The sequence below is a fragment of the Desmodus rotundus genome, chromosome 1, assembly GCF_022682495.2.
Source record: "Desmodus rotundus isolate HL8 chromosome 1, HLdesRot8A.1, whole genome shotgun sequence".
Classification (NCBI taxonomy): Eukaryota; Metazoa; Chordata; class Mammalia; order Chiroptera; family Phyllostomidae; genus Desmodus; species Desmodus rotundus.
This window is the reverse complement of record NC_071387.1, coordinates 9,694,500-9,716,895: the sequence shown is the minus strand read 5'-3', so window position 1 is coordinate 9,716,895 and position 22,396 is coordinate 9,694,500. Positions and strand designations below refer to the sequence as shown.

Below are 22,396 nucleotides of genomic sequence, written 5' to 3'. Positions count from 1 at the left end.
AAATAGTGTAAAAGTTAAGAGTTAAGCCTGACATAAGCACAGGTTTTTGAATTAGCATATTTTATATCTCAAATATATACATTTTTGCAAAATACAGTGATTTATGTAGAACAAAGCTGTTTAAAATACTGTAGTAAATTTTAAAATACATTTGTAAATGGCATAAGATAAATGAAGAAAGTTACTTAAGTCTATAAAGCACAGTTAACATAGCGTTCGAGAGGTCCCCCATGAACAAAAACAGAACAAATATTTACGTGTATGTACCTCCATCCTTCTTCTCCAATTCATCCCTAATTAGAGGGGAAGTAAGGATCACCTTCAAAGTTAGCGTGGGCTCTTTTGTATTCCGAATTATAATAGATGCCTCATCTACACATTGTTCCACTTCATATTTCTCTTCTGTGAGTTTCTGAAAGTCACCAAGATTTCAAAAACACCCAGTTAAATAGATTAAAATTTCAAAAAATGAATGATTGCCCCTTAGTTTTCAAGTGTTGTAAGTAGAAATGCTGTGCCAAAAGAGTAAATAAAGCCATTACTAGTTCTTTAGAGATAACATTTCTTTCTCCTCCCAACTTGTCAGCAGATCCTTTCTCCATCCCTCAAAAACCAACCACAGTCAACTCTCTATACAATTACAAACAGTATTTAAATCCATTCTTTCTAATATTTGAAAGTAAAATACTAACAGCACCATTATGTGATAAAAAGTAAATTATTGTTCATTAAATTATTCCAGAGGACTATCATAGAGAAGGAAATGGCTAGGAATGCTCTTAACCAATACCTTTGTTGACGGAACAGCCTAAAAAGGAACTCCTACTTACTAAGGATTTGTAAATTTAAGATTAAGTAGGTTTTTACATAGTATTATGTAAATTTCTAAAGAGAATCAAATTAAGGATGAATAAAAAAGAATATCTGCATAGTCACTCACCAGCAAAAAAATGAGTATAAACAAGTAACTTCACTTCTCTCACGATGGTCTCAGAGGTCACTCCAGTGAGGCCTGTCACTATGGGGTAAGTCACCTGACACCCACAGGGAAATGTACATTGTTTCAACATACAACTCTATACAATTTAAGGGCAAAACTAGAATATAGAGAAAAAGCACAAAACTGCTCACATTCATTCTGCTGCTATTAGAGCATTAAAGATGTCCATCAGAGAATGAACCAAACTAAATTTTTTTTTTATCCTCACCAGACGATATGTTTATTGATTTGAGAAAGAAAGGAAGGGGAGGGGGGAAAGGACCAGTGAGGAAGGGAGGGAGGGGCAGAGAAGGAGAGAGGGAGAGAAAGAGAGAGGGAGACATCAATGTGAGAGAGAAATATCCATCAGCTGCCTCCCGTTCAAGCCCCAACCAGGGATCGAACCCACAACCTAGGTATGGTGCCCTGATTGGGGATGGAACTTACAACCTTTTGGCGTACAAGATAATGCCCCAACCAACTAACCACCTGGCCGGGGAACTAAATTTTTCAATTATGAATGCAGATCACCATGAGACACATCCAAAGTAATAAACATATGGTAAGAGTTTTGAACTAAAATAATTATAAGTGATTTCTGGTTTCAATCATCTTTCTCCTCCCTTGCTCAAGAAAGTTCTAAAATTGACCTAGAAAAGAATATGTAGAGAAAGTTTGGTACAAACTCAACAAATCAAGGTACTTAGATAACTGAAAAGTTTTGCTGTGGTAAATGCTCAAAAAATTTTTTTTTCTTTTTTTTTAATCCTCACCCGAGGATATTTTTATTAATTTTTAGAGAGAGAAGAAGGGGGGGGAGAGAGAGAGCAAGAGAGAGAGAGAGAGAAAAGAGAGAAAGAAAGAAAGAGAGTAACATCAGTATGAAAGAGAAATATCCACCAGTTGCCTCCCATACATGCCCCAACCAGGGACTGAACCTGCAACCTAGGTATGTGCCCTGACTGGGAATTGAACCCACAACCTTTTGGTATACATGATGAACTCTCCAACCAAATGAGCCGCCTGGTCAGGGCCAAAAAAATACAAGAAAGATTTTTTTTTAAACTTATAGGAAAATAAGATCATATCAGAGATTGGTTTTCCACACAAACAGCAAGAAAACAAGGGGGAAGCAAAGCCTAAAAGTAGAAAATCATCCTTAAAATAATTTTCTGGAAAATGATTAGTAATAACAATGATAATAATAATAACAATAATGTGTGCATGTACTTGTATGTATATATTTGGGCGTGTGTGTACACGTATACAATTTAATGAGATGGATCTATAATTAGATCTCCACTTTATCTGGGCACTTCACCCACACACCTATAGTAATGGATCTATCAATCACACAAAGCAGCTGGTTTCACTGTTGGGAACTAAATTCGCTATACTTAACTGGAATGTTTCTCATCATTTTCCTTATAGATCTTAAGAGTTCAGGCCTCTTTTACTTTCTCCAAGAAGCTCTTCAAAGACCTAAAGTTATCTGTGTCTTGTTTAGTCTTCTCTTGCTTAAAAAGGCCCAGTGTCTTCAAATTTGAACTGGTTCACACAGCCAGCACTCTCTCCTACATCCCTCCCTTGAATACTTGCTAGCTCAACAAGAGCATTTCGAAACTGTGGTGCCCAGAAATAAAGACCCTCACTCAGGAAGGGGGGAAAAATGCAGAGTTCTTACAGTTGTGGTCTCTACAGAGAAAGCTCTGTTTAGGAGGACTGAAGCTTGGCCCGATCTCCTATAGCTTCAATATTGGAGAAATGTGACGGCTTCTCGAATAAGAATTCTGATTTATTACAGCACTGGTTGTCACCCCCTTTTCACTCTGACACATGAGGAATATGACCAGTCTCTTAAGAAAGAAGACTCACTTTTTGAACTTCTGGTCAAGATGGAGACATAGGTAAACATACCTCACCTCCTCGCACAACTACAACAAAAATTACAACAACCCTGGCTGGTGTGGCTCAGTGGACTGAGCACCGGCCTGCAAACGGAAAGGTCACTGGTTCGATTCCCTGTCAGGGCACAGGCCTGCGTTTTGGGCCAGGTCCCTAGTTGGGGGCATGTGAGAGTTAACAGATCAATGTACCTCTCACATAATAATGTTTCTCTCCCTCTCATTGTTCCTCCTTTCACCCCTCTCTAAAAGTAAATAAATAAAATCTTTAAAAAACATTACACTATACTGCAAAACAAATATAATCCAGAATTGGCAGAAAATCGAGCTCTGTAAAAGTCCAACCACCAAGGATTTAAAGAAGCCATGCTCACCTAGACAGGTAGGAGGGGTGAGATGCAGAGATACTCAAAGAGGCATAGTGATAAGCAGTGGTACAGAGAGGTGTGGAGACACGCATAGACGTGGTGTGGGTGATTCCACACCTACCTGTGGTGGATAAAAATTGGGAGGGATACCTTGGGAATGAGGAAGCCCAGCCCCAGACCAGACTGCCAAGCTCAGGGTTCCAGTACCCATAACTTCTGGTTGTAAAAACCAGTGGGAATTGGGGTGGGGGAAGAGATGACTCTTAAAGGGCCCACAACAGACTTAGGACTTACACAGACTCACCCCCGTCTAGGATTTAGGACCAGCCCAACAGTTGGAAGGGCACAAGTGGAATACAGGGAGAAATTGAAGTGACTGCCAACAAGGCAAGTCCAGGAGACAGCTTCCTCCCAGGCAAAATTCTAGAGGCCAGGCAGCCACAATGTCCCTTCTCCGAGCCCTCCCCCACACAGAGCCAGAGAATGGTGACATGGGATGCCCTGGTGATTACCTAAGGCTCTGAACTTACAGGTGTGCTTTTCTACAATAGGCCACACTACTAAGACAGTATGTCAAAGCAGCTCTACCTAATATACAAAAACAAACACAGGAAGGCTGCCAAATTAAGGAGACAAAGAAATAAGCCCAAATGAAAGAACAGAACAAAACTCCAGAAAAAGAACTAGACGAAATGGAGATAAGCAACCTATCAGATGCAAAGTTCTAAACTGGTTATCAGGATGCTCAAGGAACTCATTGGGTACTTCCACAGCATAAATGAGGCCCAGGCAAAAGTGAAGGCTTACAGTAAGTGAAATAAAGAAAAATCTACAGGGAACCACCAGTAGAGGGGATGAAGCTGATAATCAAATCAATGACTTGGAACCTAAGAAAGCAAAAAACCACTGCACACAGAAAAACAAGAAGAAAAAAGAATTCAAAAAAAACGAGGACGGGCTAAGGAGCCTCTGAGATATCTTCAAACGTACCAACATCTGAATAGTAGGGGTGCCAGAAAGAGAAGAGAAGAGCAAGAAATTGAAAACTTATTTGAATAAATAATGAAAGAAAACTTCCCTAATTTGATGAAGGACATAGATATACAAGTCCAGGAAGCACAGAGAGTCCCAAACAAGATGAACACAAAAAGGACCACACCAAGACCTATCATAATTAAAATGCCAAAAGTTAAAGATAAAGACAATCTTGAAAGCAGCAAGATAAAAGGAGACAGTTACCTACAAACGAGTTCCCATAAGACCACCAGTTGATTTCTCAAAAGAAACTGTGCAGGCAAGAAGGCACTGGCAAGAAATATTCAGTGTTGAAAAGCAAGGGCCTACAACCCAACTTACTCTATCCAGCAAAGGTATCACTTAGAATTGAAGGGCAGGTAAAGTGCTTCCCAGACAAGGTAAAACTAAAGGAGTGCATCAACACCAAGCCATTATTGTATGAAATGCTAAAGGGAATTATACCAGAAAAAGATTAATATTATGAACATTAAAATGGCAAGAAATTCACAACTATCAACAACTGAATCTAAAAAAAACAAAATAAGCAAACAAGCAGAAGAGGAACAGAATCATAGATAATGGAGATAATTTGAAGGGCTATTAGCTGCGAGGGGGCAGGGGGAGAATAGGGGAAAAGGTGCAGGTATTAAGAAGTATAATTGGTGGGTACAAAATAGACAGGGGGGTGTTGAGAACAGTATAGGACATGGAGTAGCCAAAGAACTTACATGCATGAACCATGGACATGAATTAAGGGTGGTGGGGACTTCAGGAGGGCATGGGGGTACTGGGTAGAGAGGGAGGCAAATGGGGAACAACTTGGACAGCTGTAATACCATAATCAATAAAATATATTTTAAAAAAAGGAAAAAAAGAAATAAGACTCACTAAAGGGAACAGAAAGGGGGGTAAGATGGTTGAAAAATCTGCTAATATCCAACCGTTTGATTACTACTTTATTATAGATTTAAGAGTAACAATGTTCACTATACCAAAAGCAGAAATACAGATTAAATTTTTAAGTATTTAAAAAATGGAAACAAGATGAATTTTATTAATATCCTAATAACAAAAAGTATAGTTAGCCAGAACCCATTACTGAGATTTCTGTTTCTTAAAACTTTATTATATTCCATGTTGCTTACCACTTTCCCTCTTCTAAATGATCACAAAGGGCTTTTAAAATTTTTTTGAAGAAATAAATTTAACCCTTGCCCTAGCTGAGTGGCTCAGTTAGTTGAAGCATCATCCCATACACCAAAAAGATGTGAGGTTTGATTCCTGATCAGAGCACAGATCTAGGTTCCAGGTTCAGTCCCTGGTCAGGGCATGTACTGTAGGCAACCAATCAATGCTTCTCTCTCACATTGATGTATCTCTTTTTCTCCTTCTCTCTCTCCCCACCCCCTTCCTCTCTCTCTCAAATCAATAAAACAGGTCCTTGGGTGAGGATTAAGAATAAGTAAACAAATAAATAAATAATAAAAAAGAAATTTAACCTTAAGAAAGACCAGAAACATTTCTTCATCATAATCAAAAATGGAAAAGCCAAATGTTTGTCAGTCAATTAAAAAACTGTATCTTGGCTGGCGTGGCTCAGCAGATTTTGAGTGCCAGCCTGCAAACCAAAAGGACACCGGTTCGATTCCCAGTCAGGGCACATGCCTGGGTTGCCGGCAAGGTCTCCAGCTGGGGGTTGGCAAGAGGCAACTGACTGATGTTTCACTCACATATCATGTTTCTCTGCCTCTCTTTTCTCCCTCCCTTCCCCTTTCTCTAAAAATAAATACATTAACAAAATCTTTTAAAAACTGTATCTTAAGATCTAAGGCAGAATGATAAAAAATAAAATAGTAGCTCCAAAAATTAATATAGGGGAATGTGTCAACAAGTAACACAATTGGCCAGGTGGTTCAGTTCATTGAAACATCGTCCCGTACACCAAAAGCTTGCAGTTCGATCCCTAGTCAGGGCACATACCTAGGTCACAGGTTCAATCCCTCATCAGGGAGCACACAGGAGGCAACCAATCAACATATCTCTCTCATCTCGATGTTTCTTTCTTCCTCTCTCTCTCTCTCTCCCCCCTCCCCCTTCCATCCTGTCTCTGTAAATCAATAAAAATATCCTCAAGTGAGGATTTTTTTTTTTTAAATGCTAGATTAAAAAAACAGAAAAGATGGTTCTAGCACTCGGTAAAAATGAAAGAAAACGATCCACTAACAAAGCTAATAAAAACAACTTTAAAATTTCTATTACTTGAAAAAAAAAAAAGAACCTTTTCAGTAAAATACAAATTAAAAAACCAACAAAGAAAAGAGAAGATTCAACAACTTAAAGTTTGGACCCAGTGGACTGATATCTATTTACTTCACGTGGACATAAGGACTAACTGATATAAAATCATCATCAAAAAGCTACAATCTAATGATATCACAGATAACACATTAGAAACTGAAAGATGATCATGGCTTCCCAATGAGTGATGCAACTGGTCCTCAGAGCAGGCTGGCAGAGCAGGCTGGCCAAGCCAGTCCTAGTGTTGCCTCCAGCCCTGAGGAGCTTTCAGCCTTCAGCTGCATCCTTCAGGAACCTTGCTAACGTAAAAATTTTCTAAATGTATCACACCATGTGAAAAAAGTTTGGAAACAAGGAATTAACAGTGATTTTCTATTAACGGATGAATGGATGACAGTTAAATCAACTGAGTCTTCAATATTGAAAGTTTTCTCTCCGACTGGTGTGACTCAGTGGATTGGGTGTCATCCTGCAAACTGAAAGGTTGCTGGTTTGATTCCTGACCAGGACACATGCCTGAGTTGTGGGGTAGGTCCCTGGTTGTGGGCATGCAGGAGGCAACCAATCAAAGTTTCTCTCCCTCTTTCTCCCTCCCTTCCCCTCTCTCTAAAAGTAAATAAATAAAATCTGAAAAAATATTAAAAGTTATCATCTATGCAGGTCTCCAGTTGTTTAGGCTTCTTTTTCTTGCCTGTGGTAAAATTGGTTTCCTTATACATCATTTCTCTTAAAAGTCCCAGTAGGCTCTTTTTGATCTTTTAATTCTTTTCTGCATTATTCCAACCCTTCCAAGAGTTTCACAACGCTGAGAGACCTGATCCAGAAAACAACAAGGCTCTCAGCAAGATACACCTGCAAAATATAAGACCGTACCTTACCAGCCATCTTAATTTTGATGAAGATATCCAGAGTATTTATCACCAGAAAGTTGCTTTAAATGAGATGGATGAGTCACTGGCCCAGAGCAGCAGTACTCCTTTTGTCTGCACTCTTTACTAACCAATTTCTTGTTACTGAATTCAAAATCACTACCTATTTTCACCTTTTTACAAATTCTCCTAGAGGTGTAATTAAACTGTACTCACCTGAATCTGAATAGGAAGATTATCTTTGACTGTATTTAACAGGGTCTCTGTGGGTTTGTCTTTGCACATTAAAACCAGCTCCAAGTCCATATCATCTTTAATCAGCAGGCCCTTTGCAACCAGGCCAATCCTCATTACACCACACAATGTCCGACCACCTTGATCCCTAAAAATAGAAGTCTGAATGATTACTTTCACAACCCATTTCCTAGACTGAAACTTAATTGGAACTTGGCTTCGTGGATATCCATATGAATTGGTAAGGGGGTATACAAATCCAGATACACAAAATTCCATAAAATTAAGTCTCTGATTTAAAGCTCATAAAATATCATCTCCAAGGAATCAACAGGGAGCATACTGCAGACTACAAATTTAAAATTTTTTCATTACATCTACATTATTGAGGAAAGTCCAAAAATACTGCATCTCCTTAAACACTTTTTCAAATTAAAAAAAAACCCTATTATCTTTTTATTGGTAACTAAAGGATCTATGAGAAACATGAACACCATGGTAGACTAAGAAAGCATCAGACTGAAAATCCAAACGCCCTGGACTCTACTCCTAGTGATTCTGCTGGTTCGGTACCCACCAAGTGGCTGTCGGCTAGATGAGCTTTACTTAGCTCATCCCTTCTAGTTGAATCCACAAAGATTTATGGGGAAAACAGAATGATGTGATAAAAAGCAAAGGGCTGAGGAAAGAACAGACCAAAGATAATCTGCCAGGAATGCATTTTGGACCCAGCAGTAGCTAAAAGAAAAAACACTCAAAGAACATCAATTCATGAGTGGTGCAAAGAACAATGGTGGCATGTATCCTTGATTTTAAGTTTCTGTTGACTCACTTTCCATAATCACAGTGAAACCCTAACTAAGCTGAGCAGTCATTCATCAAGTAAGCAAATGTCTGAGTATGGAAACCATGCTAATGGAGATCCCATCACTCCTGCTTCCAAGGCTTACACTAAGGTTAGGCACAAAAGCAGTAACCTGCTAAAAAGGGGAAGAAGAAAGCAACATCTGAGAACAAAGTGCATGCCACAATTCTCATTTAAACTTAAACTCAAACAAGCCTTCACCTGCAAGACAAGAAATGTGAATCTCAGAAAAGCTAATTAATTGTTCAGGTTCACACAGAGAGAGCAAAATGGCAAAGCCTGGATTCACATTCAAGTTGGTCTAACCACCACACTCAGGTTCTTTATATTATTATGGTTGCATCCCAAGTATAAGGAGGGAGAAGTCTGCATTAGAAAGGTCAAAGGAAGCAACCTGACTTCAGCCTAGTCTTGATTTGGTTAGACAGAAAAAAGGTCATTCCAGCTGGAGGCAAAGAGTCAGCAGAGTTGGGCAAAAGTCAGCAGAGTGAATAATGAACTCGAGGAAGGAGAGAAAACAAATTGTAGTAATGGAAACAAGATGGTCAATTATAAATAATCCAGTCACTGGCTCAGTGCCTGGTACACCTTAAAGATTCAATAAATAGTAAATTAATAAAAAAGTTTAAAAATGGTAAAAGTATGCAAAAAAATAAGAAGCATTTTAAAGCAAGTGACCCAAACATAGGGAGTTACTTAATATTAAGAACAGTCTCATTTATTTTTTTTCTTATGTACTCCTGTCCTCTCATATTCTCATACTCAAAAATCTAATAATAGTTTATAAATTCCCCCTCCACAATCACCTTTGAACCACTGCTTTCAAACTAGTTTCTTTTCAGGCTATTATATAGTACCTCAGCAAAGTCTTCTCATTGGCCTTACTGACCTCTGCCATCTCCAGTCTACTGCACACAGTATCCTGCAACCAGAGTAATCTTCCAGAAGCACTGCACAGATGGCACTTTCCTTATTACTTTCTTGGTGTCCCAATGAACACTTAGACACTTGGCATATTGAGAGGCAATTTAAAAGACAGTATGACCCCTGGTTTGAACCCTGTCTCTGCTATTTCCTGTGTAACACTGAACAAACCACAAATTTCTTGGCTATTTGAGCCTGCTTTCCCATTTGTAAAAAAGAGATAATACTTTACACTCAGACTAGTACTGAGAAGATCATTTAATTTAATGTAAGTAATAAGCCTGGCATATATTAATAGCTCAATAAATAGTAGCTGTTAATCCTTCATCAGTCCCTATACTTTCTCACGCCTACATCTTTGCTGACATTTTTTTCTTCCACTTTCACTATCTGTACCAAAGCCCTACCCATCCTCTAAATCAACTGTAAATGCTACCTCCTTAATAAAGTTTTTTCTGATCTCCAAAACCAGCATATAATCTCTCCCCGCTGTGTACTTTTACATTTTAGTCACAGGAAATTGAAACAAAGATGCTAAGAAAACTGCATCTGGAATCGACAGACTCCAGATAAATATGAATCCTGGCTGTACCAGACACATTCATTCAGTGACCTTAAGCAAGTTAAAGTTTGTTAATGATTCCAAGTCACTTTTTTTGTAAGCGTATCTGAAGCAGCGGAAATTTCATAAGTAAAACAGGGGCAGAGGAGGGGGTAATAATAACAGAGATTAGTAGATTTGTTATACAGTAATGTAGAAAGATAATTGGCCCTCAATAAATGGTAGCTATTATTAACTAGCCATTATTAGATCACTTATTAAATCCTATATCATAATTATGATATACTTGACCTTCTCATGTAGAAGACAGCATGACTAAGCAGAAAAACTAGGTCCTAATTCAGTCCTGAAGTTGAATAATGAATTTGAATAGAGAAGTTATTGTAAAGCAAGCAACCCAAACATAGGAAATAAAATTAAGAAGAGAGCCCTGGCTGGTGTGGCACAGTGGATTGAGCACCGGACTTCGAAGCAAAGGCTCGCTGGTTCAATTCCCAGTCAGGGCATATGCCTGGGTTGTGGGCCAGGTCCCCAGTGGGGGGCGCATGAGAGGCAACCACACATTGATGTTTCTCTACCTGTTTTTCTTCCTCCCTTCCCCTCTCTCTAAAAATAAATAAAATCTTTAAAAAAATAAAATTGAGAATCCTAGTATTCCTCATAATAGAAACAGTGGAACCTTGTGCAACTCAACTTTTGAGTCAGATTGTAAAAAGGTAAAATAAAAGCTGCCTGACAATAGAAGGTTCTTAATAACTATCAGCTAGCCCTCACCCGTCTTGTAAGTACTCAGCATGTAACAGGAGCACAGTACATCTATTATCGAACACGGCTTTGTTCTTGGAAGATGTGCCAGCCTCTAGCTTACACAAAATAAGGACACAATCACTATGCACAACTCGAGTTCTACCAGGTGGGAAGACTCACAGACGAGTGCTCTCAACCTGTGACTATTCCACAAAATGGAAAGACTACAGACAGTCAAGAGCATGCACACAAAAAACTATATTTAAAAACCCAAATGAACATGTGGAGCACATTATCTTTAAAAAACCTTTAAAACGCAGTGACCTGATCCAGTCAGGCAAAAGTCTATTGGAGCACTTTCCAAAGGTCTACTCAGCCATGAGAACAAACAGAAGATGTATTAAAAAGGCATGGATTCCACTAAAAAAGGAAACCTCTTAAAAATGGTAACCCTTGTATTACATATTTTACAATTTAAAAAGAAGTTTTAAAAGGCACACATTCCAAAGTACAATGTAAATATGGAGTGTATGAAGATTTAATTTACACAGGGACTGGGATATGCAGAACTAGATTATTAGATAATATTACCAAGTAACATGAACCCCAAAATTTGACAGTGTGTTTTTTAAAGCCATAATACGTGAGAAAAACTGAATTACTGCCAAGAACCTCGAGGCTGACAAGACCACAACTAGATACAATGTATATATTACCTGTAAACCATTAACAAAGTCAAGGAATTATGTTCTTCAACTAAAAGTTGATACAGATTATCTTTCATCTGAAAATGAAAAGGTTACACTATCTTTCTGTGAAGAAATCAATTTGTCAATACTTTCCTATTATTATCGACTACTTACACATTGATTTATAATTAAAAGCTGGGAAAAAATTCTATAACCTCTAGTCTCAAATTATAAATATTAGCCAAAATACTGTTTTTAATTCTATTAATACAGTAAATATGAGCTTCGTCTCTCACAGTCAATCATACACTTATTCCAAGCAGAATGACACTGTTCCCAATGGTAACTCAAAGCCCAGCACAGCATGAGAAATTTCATGACGGACTCCAGTTTCATCAGCTTCTTCTCCCTTCCCTCTTACTGTTACCACAGCGCTGAGAATGCTCTAACTGCTGACGGTCTGCTCCCAGCGGGCCTTCTTGCATCTACAAATATCCAAGGAGCATTTATTATCTTGAAGACACTGCTGGGTCCTGGGAATCAATTTTCCTGTACTCTTTCTTCTACACCAGGATTTTGAAAAAGCTGGCAAAAATGACATTTTTATGATTTCTCCGGAAACCAAAACACTACGACCTGTGCCCGAATTTAGGAGGGTGAACCAAAACATGAGAAACATGACATATCACAACCTCCAAAAAGAGAAGACCTTACAGGGCTTGGCGCACTCTCAGGGAGCATCCTGCACAAGTTCTCCTTTTTCTTCTCTCATCATTGTTCCTTTCAAACTTCAAACTCAGAAAACTTCCACAGTCACCTCCTTGTTTACAATCATATAAATGAGAAAACCCAAAGAACACCATGTACCAAATGTAACCCAGGGGGAGGGGCCCTGGGCTTTCCTGGGCACTACAGTAAAGCGCCACAAAGGTCAGGCCACACTCACTTGGAATAGGTGTCTATGGCCTCATCCTTCTTCACTTCTGTCTCACCCTCTGTTTTTGTTCCTTTATTTGTTTCATCCAGCCAATCTGAGACATGTTTAAGAGCACATTCAACAGTAGACACCATATTCTGAACAGCTTCAAGTTCCTCAGGAGATGGGTAGATCGTTGAATGCTTCACCATCACATGGCGATCATCATTGGCAAAAGATCTAATAGATCTCTGTCGGAAGGAGAAAGAAAACGATTACTTCAATTAAAAAAAAGTCACCTGAGGTCAAGTCATAGCATTAATTGTCAAACCACTGTAAACAGTTAATGCTGAAATAGTAAAACATTGCTCAGGAATAAGAAGTAAAACCCCATTCAGTAGAAAATTCAGTAGAAAACAACAGAAAATTAGAGACTTTTTCATTCCTTTTTGGTAAGGTTCACCCAGGTCACACTTGGTATTACGTAGATGCTCCCTTTCATCTGAACCTCTGTGTTTTGAATACCACTTCAAAAAAGGTCACCCATATCACGTATCGTGTGCAAGAAACAGATACTTCTGCGCTTTGAGAGAATCTGGAAACGCAGGATGGTGACGCACGATACCCAGTCTCTCCTTTCCAAACTGCTGGAGATTGTGCACCTTGAAAAATCCGGATTTCATAATACAGTAAAAACACAAAATACGTTACATGTAAACACAAGAAAAACTAGAGACACATTAGAATACTGTTTACCATTCAGCATTTAAAACTTTGGTGCAAGGCTTTAATTTTTAAAAAAGATTAGTAGGGTACATTTCAAATTCCAAAACGAAGAAAATACATACAGGGTGGAGCAAAAGTAGGTTTACAGTTTTTCATATGGAAAATAATACAATAATTAATAAATAATAATACAAAAGTAAATTCCAAATGTAATGCAAAAGAATCAACTTCCCAAACTAATTTACGAATGTATTACATTCTCAATCAAAATACCCTCAGGATAGGTTTACTTAATACTCAAAAACAATTTTAAAGCTCATTTGAGGGGAAACAATCAATAAGAAATACTCTACAAAGATGGATGGGTGGTGCCATTATGCTAAAACAAAATATCAAAAATTTAAAAAGCAATAATTAAAGTGACATGCTGGCCCAGAAATCAGTGATGCAGACTAAAGCCTAGAAATAGAATGAATTTCATGAAAATATAATAGAATAGATCCTTCACCCTCATGAGTCATACATCACAAAACTTTGAATATTTCCAAATTTACAATTACCATGAAGACATTTGCACCGTACAAAGCAAAATGAACAAGGATTGCTGAGTTTTCATAAAGCCAAAGTATTTTATTTAAAGGGTAGCTACAGTGTCTTTATATGAAATTATATACACTAGCAAATGGTAAATATTTGTTTTAAAGTCTTTACCACAAAACAAAATATTCACAATTTTATCAGTATTTTTTGTTTGAATATAAAAATTTTAAAAATCATACAAGGGAACTAAATGGTAATGGAAAAATATAATAAAAAATAGTCTAAAAAATAAATTAAAAAAAGAAAAAGAAATTTTAAAAATCATAGTAATTTGAACACTTGTAAATTAATACCACAGTATAACTGTTCCCTATAAAATGAAGCAAACTACAACTTAAAAGGTAAGTAATCCTTTGAAACCCTGAATTATTATATAAAAAAGGACTAAAAGCAACCAAAAAATCTTTCTCTTCTCTAGGTAAAAATTATCTCTGTCTACATTTCTTTATTACTCAAAGTCCACACCTAGCTTTCCAACTGGAGTCTTTTGCCACAGAGAAACAAACTTTTTAATTACTTCATGAGATTTATTCATGTATCCCAAAATAAGTAACAAGAAAACAAAAGAGCCAGATAATGAATTAAGAGCTGCTAGGTTGTTCTAGGGATTATAACTTAGTTGACCTGCTCTTAAGAGAAGAAATTTTACTAATATATTTTAGTTCTGGACGATAGGGGAAAAAATATTGACTTGAGACTTCCTCTGTCATTTAGTTTTATGATGAGTTACTAAGCTACTTAGTTAAATTACTCAGTCCTGCACACTGACCTCACCATAGTAAAACTACAGATTGCTATGTAACACAAACCCTTGGTGTCTTTCTCACAAATAACACAGGCTGCCAATGTTAAGTCCAAGAGTCAACTGAATGTGATAGGGCAAGAATCATGAAACAATGGTGAAAGGAAGAAGTAAATAAACAGTATAACAGGAACTGGAGGGCGATCTCATTTACCCAACTATGCTCCAAATAGATTTTTTTTTAAGTAATAAAACATTAAATTGTGAGAACTATGCAGAAACAGGAAGTTCTTATTCAAATTTGAGATCTAACAATAGGAGAAACTGAGAAAATCTACCAACCAATTAAATTACATAAAAACAAAATTTCTACACCAGAAAATCCAAGTTAAATTTAAAATAAATAAACTAGAAAAGAAACTTCCATCAACTATGACCAATAATACATATACAGCATTTCTTTAAACTGTAAGAATATGAAGAATATAATAGATAAATGAGGTGAAGTGTTGAATGATTCACATGGGAGGAAACACAAGTCAGTGCCATTTTTTTAACATCTCACCATAAAACCAGTGACAGAGAAAATCCCAAGTTAACATTTTCCCCCACCATCCAGAAGTAAAAATATTGGAATTTCTTCTCCAAAGAGCAATTCAACTAAGTATAAGCCCTAAAGCGTTTTTTTTGAAAAAGCAAATAACACTTAAAGAAACACCATCAGACTTACTAAACAACATATTTACACATATTGCTGATTAATATTTTGTTTGCTTTTTCTCCCACTTATCTTTTTTAAGCCTTTTTTTTCACTTATACTAAGAGAAAAAATTCATACAACATCCTCCGGAAACAAAATACTAGGGGAAAAAATTCAGCACATCTTACCAATGAAAAAACTAAGCACCAGAAGTTATGACCTCATCTACTATCTCAAATTCAAAAGTATGAACCTTCCACAAAAAGCAAGATTTCCCCCAATACACTTAACACATGACCCTATTACTTTACAAGCATGTGGGAGTGCTAGCAGCTTCCATGGCTCTCTAACGCCAGTGCCTCCTCCAGCTCTCCAAGCTGCAGCTGAAGGTTGAAAGGGGGACAAGAAGAGAGGTCTCTACAGCATGGCTCCTACAAAGCAGGCTGCCTGCAAACTGACTGTTGGTAACGAAGAGAGGAAGCAACAGGCTACCAAAGTTGCTCGCAAGAGTGCGCCCTCTACTGGAGGGGTGAAGAAACCGCATTGTTACAGGCCTGGTACTGTGGCACTTCCTGAAATTAGACATTATCAGAAGCCCACTGAACTTCTGATTCACAAACTTCCCTTCCAGCATCTGGTCCAAGAGATTGCTCAGGACTTCAAAGCAGATCTGCACTTCCAGAGTGCAGCTATTGGTGCTTTTCAGAAGGCAAGTGAAGCCTACCTGGTCGGCCTTTTTGAAGAAAACAGCCTTTGTGCTATCCATGCCAAACGTGTAACAAATGTGCCAAAAGACATCCAGCTAGCACACTGCATACACGGAGAACATGCTTGAGAATCCACTATGATGGGAAACATTTCATTCTTTAAAAAAAAATCTCTCTTCTTGTTATTGGTAGTTCTGTACATTATTTTTCCCCCATGGGGTCAAAAGGTACTAGGTATATGATTACAAGTGGAAAATAGGGGACAGAAATCAAGTATTGGCAGTGTTTCCATTTTCATTTGTGTGTGAGTTTTTTAAATATAAATGCAGGGATGTAGAGCATTAATGCAAGTCAAAATGTTTTTTCACTTAATAAGTTTCAGCAGTTCAACTTTATAACAATATAAATAAACCTGTTAAATTTTTATGGACAATGCCAGCATTTGGATTTTTTTAAAACAAGTAAATTTCTTATTGATGGCAACTAAATGGTGTTTGTAGCATTTTTTATCATACAGTAGATTCTATCCATTCACTATACTTTTCTAACTGAATAGTCCTACAGGCAAGTACATTTTCAATGTCTGTCTTCCATGCTGTTCCTGTAGGTTTGCTATTAAAATACATTAAAATAAAAAACAAAAAATAAAAATAAAAGCATGTGGGAAAAGGTGGCTTTAAGAGTTAAATACACATTTTATAAATTCCTACACCATTCATATCACTAATTAAAGGACTGGTTCAAAATTTTTGATTTCCATGGTGGGAAAAACGGAACTTCAGGTAGAAAGCCAAAGAAAATAACACAATTTCAAATTCAAGGTCACATTAGCCATTTTATCAGTCAGTTAATGCCAGTTTTATTAGAAAATAGTATTTATGAGCAATCCCTCATTTGTAGTTAATAATGGATGGCCTGTAGGCTCATGGGGCTCCATCTTGTGGTTTAAAGGGCTCATAATAAATCTGAACTCGTCTACTTTACCTCAACAGCAGAGTGCCTTTTTTATCTGAGGCGCTAGAGCCAAAAGTTAACACCCTTGTCACTCACTTGGCTTCACTGTTAACACTTCTAATTTTAAACTTTTAGAACCTTTTGTAACTTAATTAAGAAACATAAACAATAACCTACCATGGTTTTCTATAGTATTTTAGCTTCTTTTTCCGATCCTTTCCCCTCTTTCTTGTCGTCTTCGCTAGACACTGTTTTGTGTGACAGTACCTCCTCATAAGCCTGAGTCCCCTGACCGCTCAGAGTCAATGCAGCAAAGACGTCTGAAGACTGCTCTCTGGCTTACACCTGCAAAAGAAAAAGAGAAACAACTTTTCAAGACCGCTCCTTTACAATTAGTTTCATATCTGAGTTTGGAGCCTATAAACATGTTATCAACTAAAAAGAAACAATCTTTACAACCAAAAACTAACCCATTTCAAACAAAAAGCTAACACATTCTTGGAAGACCTGGGCCCAAGAAAGAGCCTAAGTGATACGGCCAGAAAGTGAACCCTTCCTGGTAGCTGCTAGCAGCTGGCTGACTGGCTCTCAATGAGATAAATAGTTTACAAACACAGTATCCCCACCTGAAAAAGTAATACTTCTATTGTTAGCAACCATTTTGTGATTAATCTTGAGATTTTTCTATTGGAAACTGGCATTAATCAGACCTATCCAAAAAGTAGATAAGACTCCTGAAAATATACCACCACCATTGACTGTACCATGAGGCTTTTCAATTTGATATCACCACCAGACAACACATGTTGGCACAATGTTTTCTCTTTGATCATTTTTAGGCCTAAAGTTCAGAATGCTTGTTTGGCTCTGTTCCCCTAACTCCTGAGAGATCCTACTTCTCCCTCAACCGATTATTTGCTGTTGTGTCAAACTCCTGAATAGCCACTAGGCCCTGACTTCCTTACCCATGGGTGACTCTGGCCAGGGTCCCCCTGTGTACTTCTGCTCAGGGGTCTCATCACCCCTGTCATCCACCTTTATGAGATTTCATTCCAGATAAACATAAACTCTTCTTTCTGAGCACTGATGAAATCCTTATATATTATTTTGTAAAAAGGTGGCGGCCAAAATAGGACACATGCTTTAACTATATGGCTATCAGAAGTAACTTACACACCACGGAACACAAACTCACAAAGAACAGCTTTCTCTTCATTTCAGTGTCTTTTCTTTAAACTAAACTTCCTTTAAATAAAGAATTCCTCATATTCTTTTTTTTGTTGCTGTTGTCTGTTTGTAATAGTTTCCTAATACTTCCCAGTTACTCCCTTAAAGAAAAAACATCCTTTTTTTATTTTGGGAACCAGGAAAGTTATAGGTGTGACATTTAACTCTCCCAAATACTGCAAATGAAAAAACAGACCCATGATTATAATCAAATGATACTCAGCTGTGACCTACATGCAAAACTCTTCATATCCTGTAACCAGCTCCCTGACTCTGGTTTACAAAATCCACCAGAAACAAGCTACTGAAGCTTGACTAAAACAAAGAGTTTATGTAACTGAACTAACAAGTGGAACTTTATTTGATTATGTGCACGTATCACACACACCAAGGCAAAGCTGGAACGCGCACGGGCTGCAACTCACAGGGTCCTTTCACACAACAAAGAAATTAAAACTTGACCCCGTGGTGTGAGACATCTCAAAGACTCTTTTGTCACTGAAGTTATACCTTCTGTAGAAAGATCATACTACACAATTTAGAGTCTGGCATTTTCCACTCCCAACCCTACTCCATTCAAGGGGATTCGACCATTTAATACTTAGCTGTGAATCCAGCAACCAAAAAAAGATTACTATGGGTTCAGGCGAGAACTGAAAACAAAGTCCACAAGCTTCACTCTGAAAAAAGGTAAAGGCAGTACATCAACATACTAAGAAAGCAGACAAGCAGAAAAAGCAGGAAGAATGCTAAAAAAGAGCTGACACGGTAGATAAAGTGTGGATGGCCAAATAAAGTACAGCACTCTTTAGTCACTTAGCACACCCTACACACGTAACCACCCTGCACATGCACGAAGCACCTCTGGGAACTTCAAGGTGTTATAGCATAGTACAGTAAGTAATTCACAATAAAAGCAATGTACCTCAGAATCATATTCTGTTTGTGCTGTAAAAGGAACTTTAGAATCATCTGGCCCAATTCCACCTACCCTTCAGTTTACAAATGAACTACAATCAGAAATATTAAGGTCACACAACCAACCAGGGACAAGGCCTGGTCCAGAACCCAAATCACAACCCAATGCTTCTCCCGATTACATCAATCTAAGAAGAAAAGTTAAATTATATACAGTAGACTGTAATCAGAAAGGAAGAAACTCCAACATATTTTTTAAAATTACTTTATTATTGTTCAATTACAGTTGTCTGCATTTTCTCCCCACCACTCCCCCACAACCCCAGACAAACCACCTCCTTCCCTTACTTCCACCCTCCCCCTTGGTTTTGTCCAACATATTTTTTTTAAGTTTCTATTTTTAAAAATGGACAAAATTCTGATCTTCAAATTAAAAACCTCAACTTTGCCACTTAATAGCTATTGTGACCTTGGAAAATGATGACTCAGAAAATCCCTTAATTTACCTGGGTCTCAGTTTCCTTTATCTTTTCCATGACTACTAAGTAACACTTATGGAACTTGTATTCTATACCAGACACTGTTCTAAGAGCTTTTTGTACATTACCTCATTTAATCCTTAAAACAATGTCAATGACTGTTGCTAACACATCAAGGAAATTGGAACATAAAGAGGTTATATAACATAATTAAACACACAAAGCAAAACTGTATAGTAGAACCCAGATTCAAACCTAGACAATCTCTTTTGATAATATTTTTGCTCTAAAGGCAGTCAACACTTGTTAGAGAATAAGCTTTAGCTATTTCAAAAACTATGGTTATGCAGCTACAAAGGTTGTGTAGCAGCACACACAGGCTTTGGAGTCAAACATGCCGAGATTCAAGTACAGACATGCCTCACTGTATGGCACTGCCCTTTATTGTTCTTCACAGATCGCTGCCTTTTTTACAAACTGAAGGCAAGACAATCCACCAGCAAAGAGATTACGACTTACTTTACTGCGACTCTCACTTCACTGCAGTGGTCTGGGACTGAATTTGTAGTATCTGAGGTCTGCACGTACCAGCTTTGTTGCTCTACTTTTTTGAGCCAGAGTTTTCTCATCTCACAATGAGGTGAATAGGATCTACTTCAAACTAAATGAGACAGATTATAAAAATACCGAAAATTACATGCCAAATAGTGTATACTCAATAAATGGTTGAAGGGGGAAGGAAAACCCTAGAATATCAAATAAAATGATTTGTTTATACATCTGAAATGAAACAGCTGAAAAACAGCTTAGAAAAATATTAGCTGTGCCCTCCGCGTTAAGTAAAAACCAGTGGAGGTTAGTGTGGTAGAAGAAACCGCCAGTCTCACAGGAGAATCCGTGTAAAGGGCCCACAGGGTCATAGAACATACAGAAGCCCACCCACTCTGGGAATCAGCACCAGGGCAGGAGCTAGAAGGGCATCAGTTGCTTAGGGGAAGTGGAGAAAGTGAAAACAGGTCGAGAGCCAAGCAAGCAGCATTGTTCCCTCTCTGACCCCTCCCCCACATCAAGCACCACAAAGCAGCAAAGCTGGCTGCACTGCCCTGGCAATACCATAGGCTCCGCCCCTTACAACATAACAGGTGCACTGACATGGAGAGTCAAAGCAGCTCTGCCTAATACCCAGAAACACAGGGAGGCTACCAAATTGAAGAGAAAAAGAAATACGGCACAAATGAAAAACAGATCAAAACTTCAGAAAAAGAACTAAGAGACACAGGGATAGCCAAGCCATCAGATGTAGAGTTCAAAACACTGGTGGATAAGGATGCTCAGAGAAATGACTGAGTATCACCACAAAATAAAGGAAGAAGTAAAGGCTATGCAAAGTGAAATAAAGAAAAATATACAAGGGAGCAACAGTGAAGGAAGGAAGCTGGGATTGAAATCAATGATTTCGAACAAAAGGAAGAAATAAGCATTTAACTGGAACAGAAAGAAGAAACAAGAATTCAAAAAAACAAGGAGAGGATTAGGAACCTCCAGGACAACTTTAAACATTCCAACATCTGAATCATAGGGATGCCAGAAGGAGAAGAGGAAGAACAAGAAATTGAAAACTTATTTGAAGAAATAATGAAAGAAAACCTCCCCAATCTGGCAAAGGAAACAGACATATAAGTCCAGGAAGCTCAGAGAGTCCCAAACAAGTTGGATCCAAAGAGGGCCACACCAAGACACATCATAATTAAAATGTCACAGGTTAAACATAAAGAGACAATCTTAGAAGCAGCAAGAGAAAAGGAGGCAGTTACCTACAAAGGAGTTCCCATAAGACTATTAGCTGATTTAAAAAAAAAAAAAAACTTTGCAGGCAAGAAGGGACTGACAAGAAGTATTTAAAGTGATGAAAAGCAAGGACCTATACCCAAGATCATTCTATCCAGCAAAGCTATCATTTAGAATGGAAGGGCAGATAAAGTGCTTCCTAGACAAGGTAAAGCTAAAGGAGTTCATCATTACCAAGTCCTTATTATATGAAATATTAAAGGGATTTATCTAAGAAGATCAATACTATGAACAATGAAATGACAACAAACTCACAATCTAAAAACAAACTAAGCAAATAACTAGAACAGGAACAGAATCACATGGAGGGATATCAGCGGGGAGGGGGGAAGGGGAGAATGCAGGGAAAGGTACAGGGAATAAGAAGTATAACTGGAAGTACAAAATAGACAGGGGGGTGTTAAAAATAGTACAAGAAATGGAGAAGCCAAAGAACTCATATGTACAACCCATGGACATGAACTAAGGGGGAGGACTGCTGGAAGGAATAGGGCTACTGGGCAGAGGGGGGCAAAGAAGAAAAAAATGGGACAACTGTAAGAGCATAATCAATAAAATATACTTAAAAAATTTATGGGCAATGAAATGTCAATTTCATACAATATTCATGTCACAAAATATCAATTAAAAATTTTTTTTAACCATTTAAAAACCTATTTTAGCCTACAGGTCACACAAAAACAGGCAGTAGGCCAAATATGGTCCACGGGTCATAGTTTGTCAACTCCTAATATAGGAGATCGCTTTAAGGACTGTGGCTTTTACTTTATGTGAGATGGGGAGCCCTTAGAGAATTTTAGGCAGAGAAATAACAAAATTTGACTCATGTTTTTTTAAACGTCACTATGATTTCTATGTTGAAATACATAGCAGAGAGGGCAAGGACGGAAGGAAAGAGACCACTTAGGAAGCTTAGTGATTAGATTCTGGATATAGTCTGAAGGTTCAGATGACAGGACACCCTAGCAGAATGGCTGTGCAGCGTGAGTGAACTGAAGGCATGGGACTGACTTCCATGTTCGTGGCCTGAACCACTGAGTTAGGGGAGGTACAAGGGGAGCAGGTTTGGGAATTAAAATCAGGCATTCCACTTTGGACATACTGAACTTGAGATATCAGATAT

At 37.9% G+C, this 22,396-nt stretch overlaps 1 protein-coding gene across 9 annotated transcripts in view; it reads right to left on the bottom strand.

The window, feature by feature from the left end:
- The window catches only part of STRBP (spermatid perinuclear RNA binding protein), a 122,402-nt gene that overhangs the window by 49,152 nt on the left and 50,854 nt on the right, over window positions 1-22,396 (bottom strand). For all 9 annotated transcript variants that reach the window (XM_053920884.1, XM_053920886.1, XM_053920861.1 and 6 more), the window contains 4 exons: window positions 16,979-17,146; window positions 12,403-12,623; window positions 7,652-7,817; window positions 268-412 (listed from right to left, as the gene is read on the bottom strand). In XM_053920884.1, coding sequence (XP_053776859.1) covers window positions 268-412; window positions 7,652-7,817; window positions 12,403-12,623; window positions 16,979-16,981 — 535 coding nt within the window. In that variant the 5' untranslated portion in view covers window positions 16,982-17,146. The remainder of the gene's footprint in view (window positions 1-267; window positions 413-7,651; window positions 7,818-12,402; window positions 12,624-16,978; window positions 17,147-22,396) is intronic.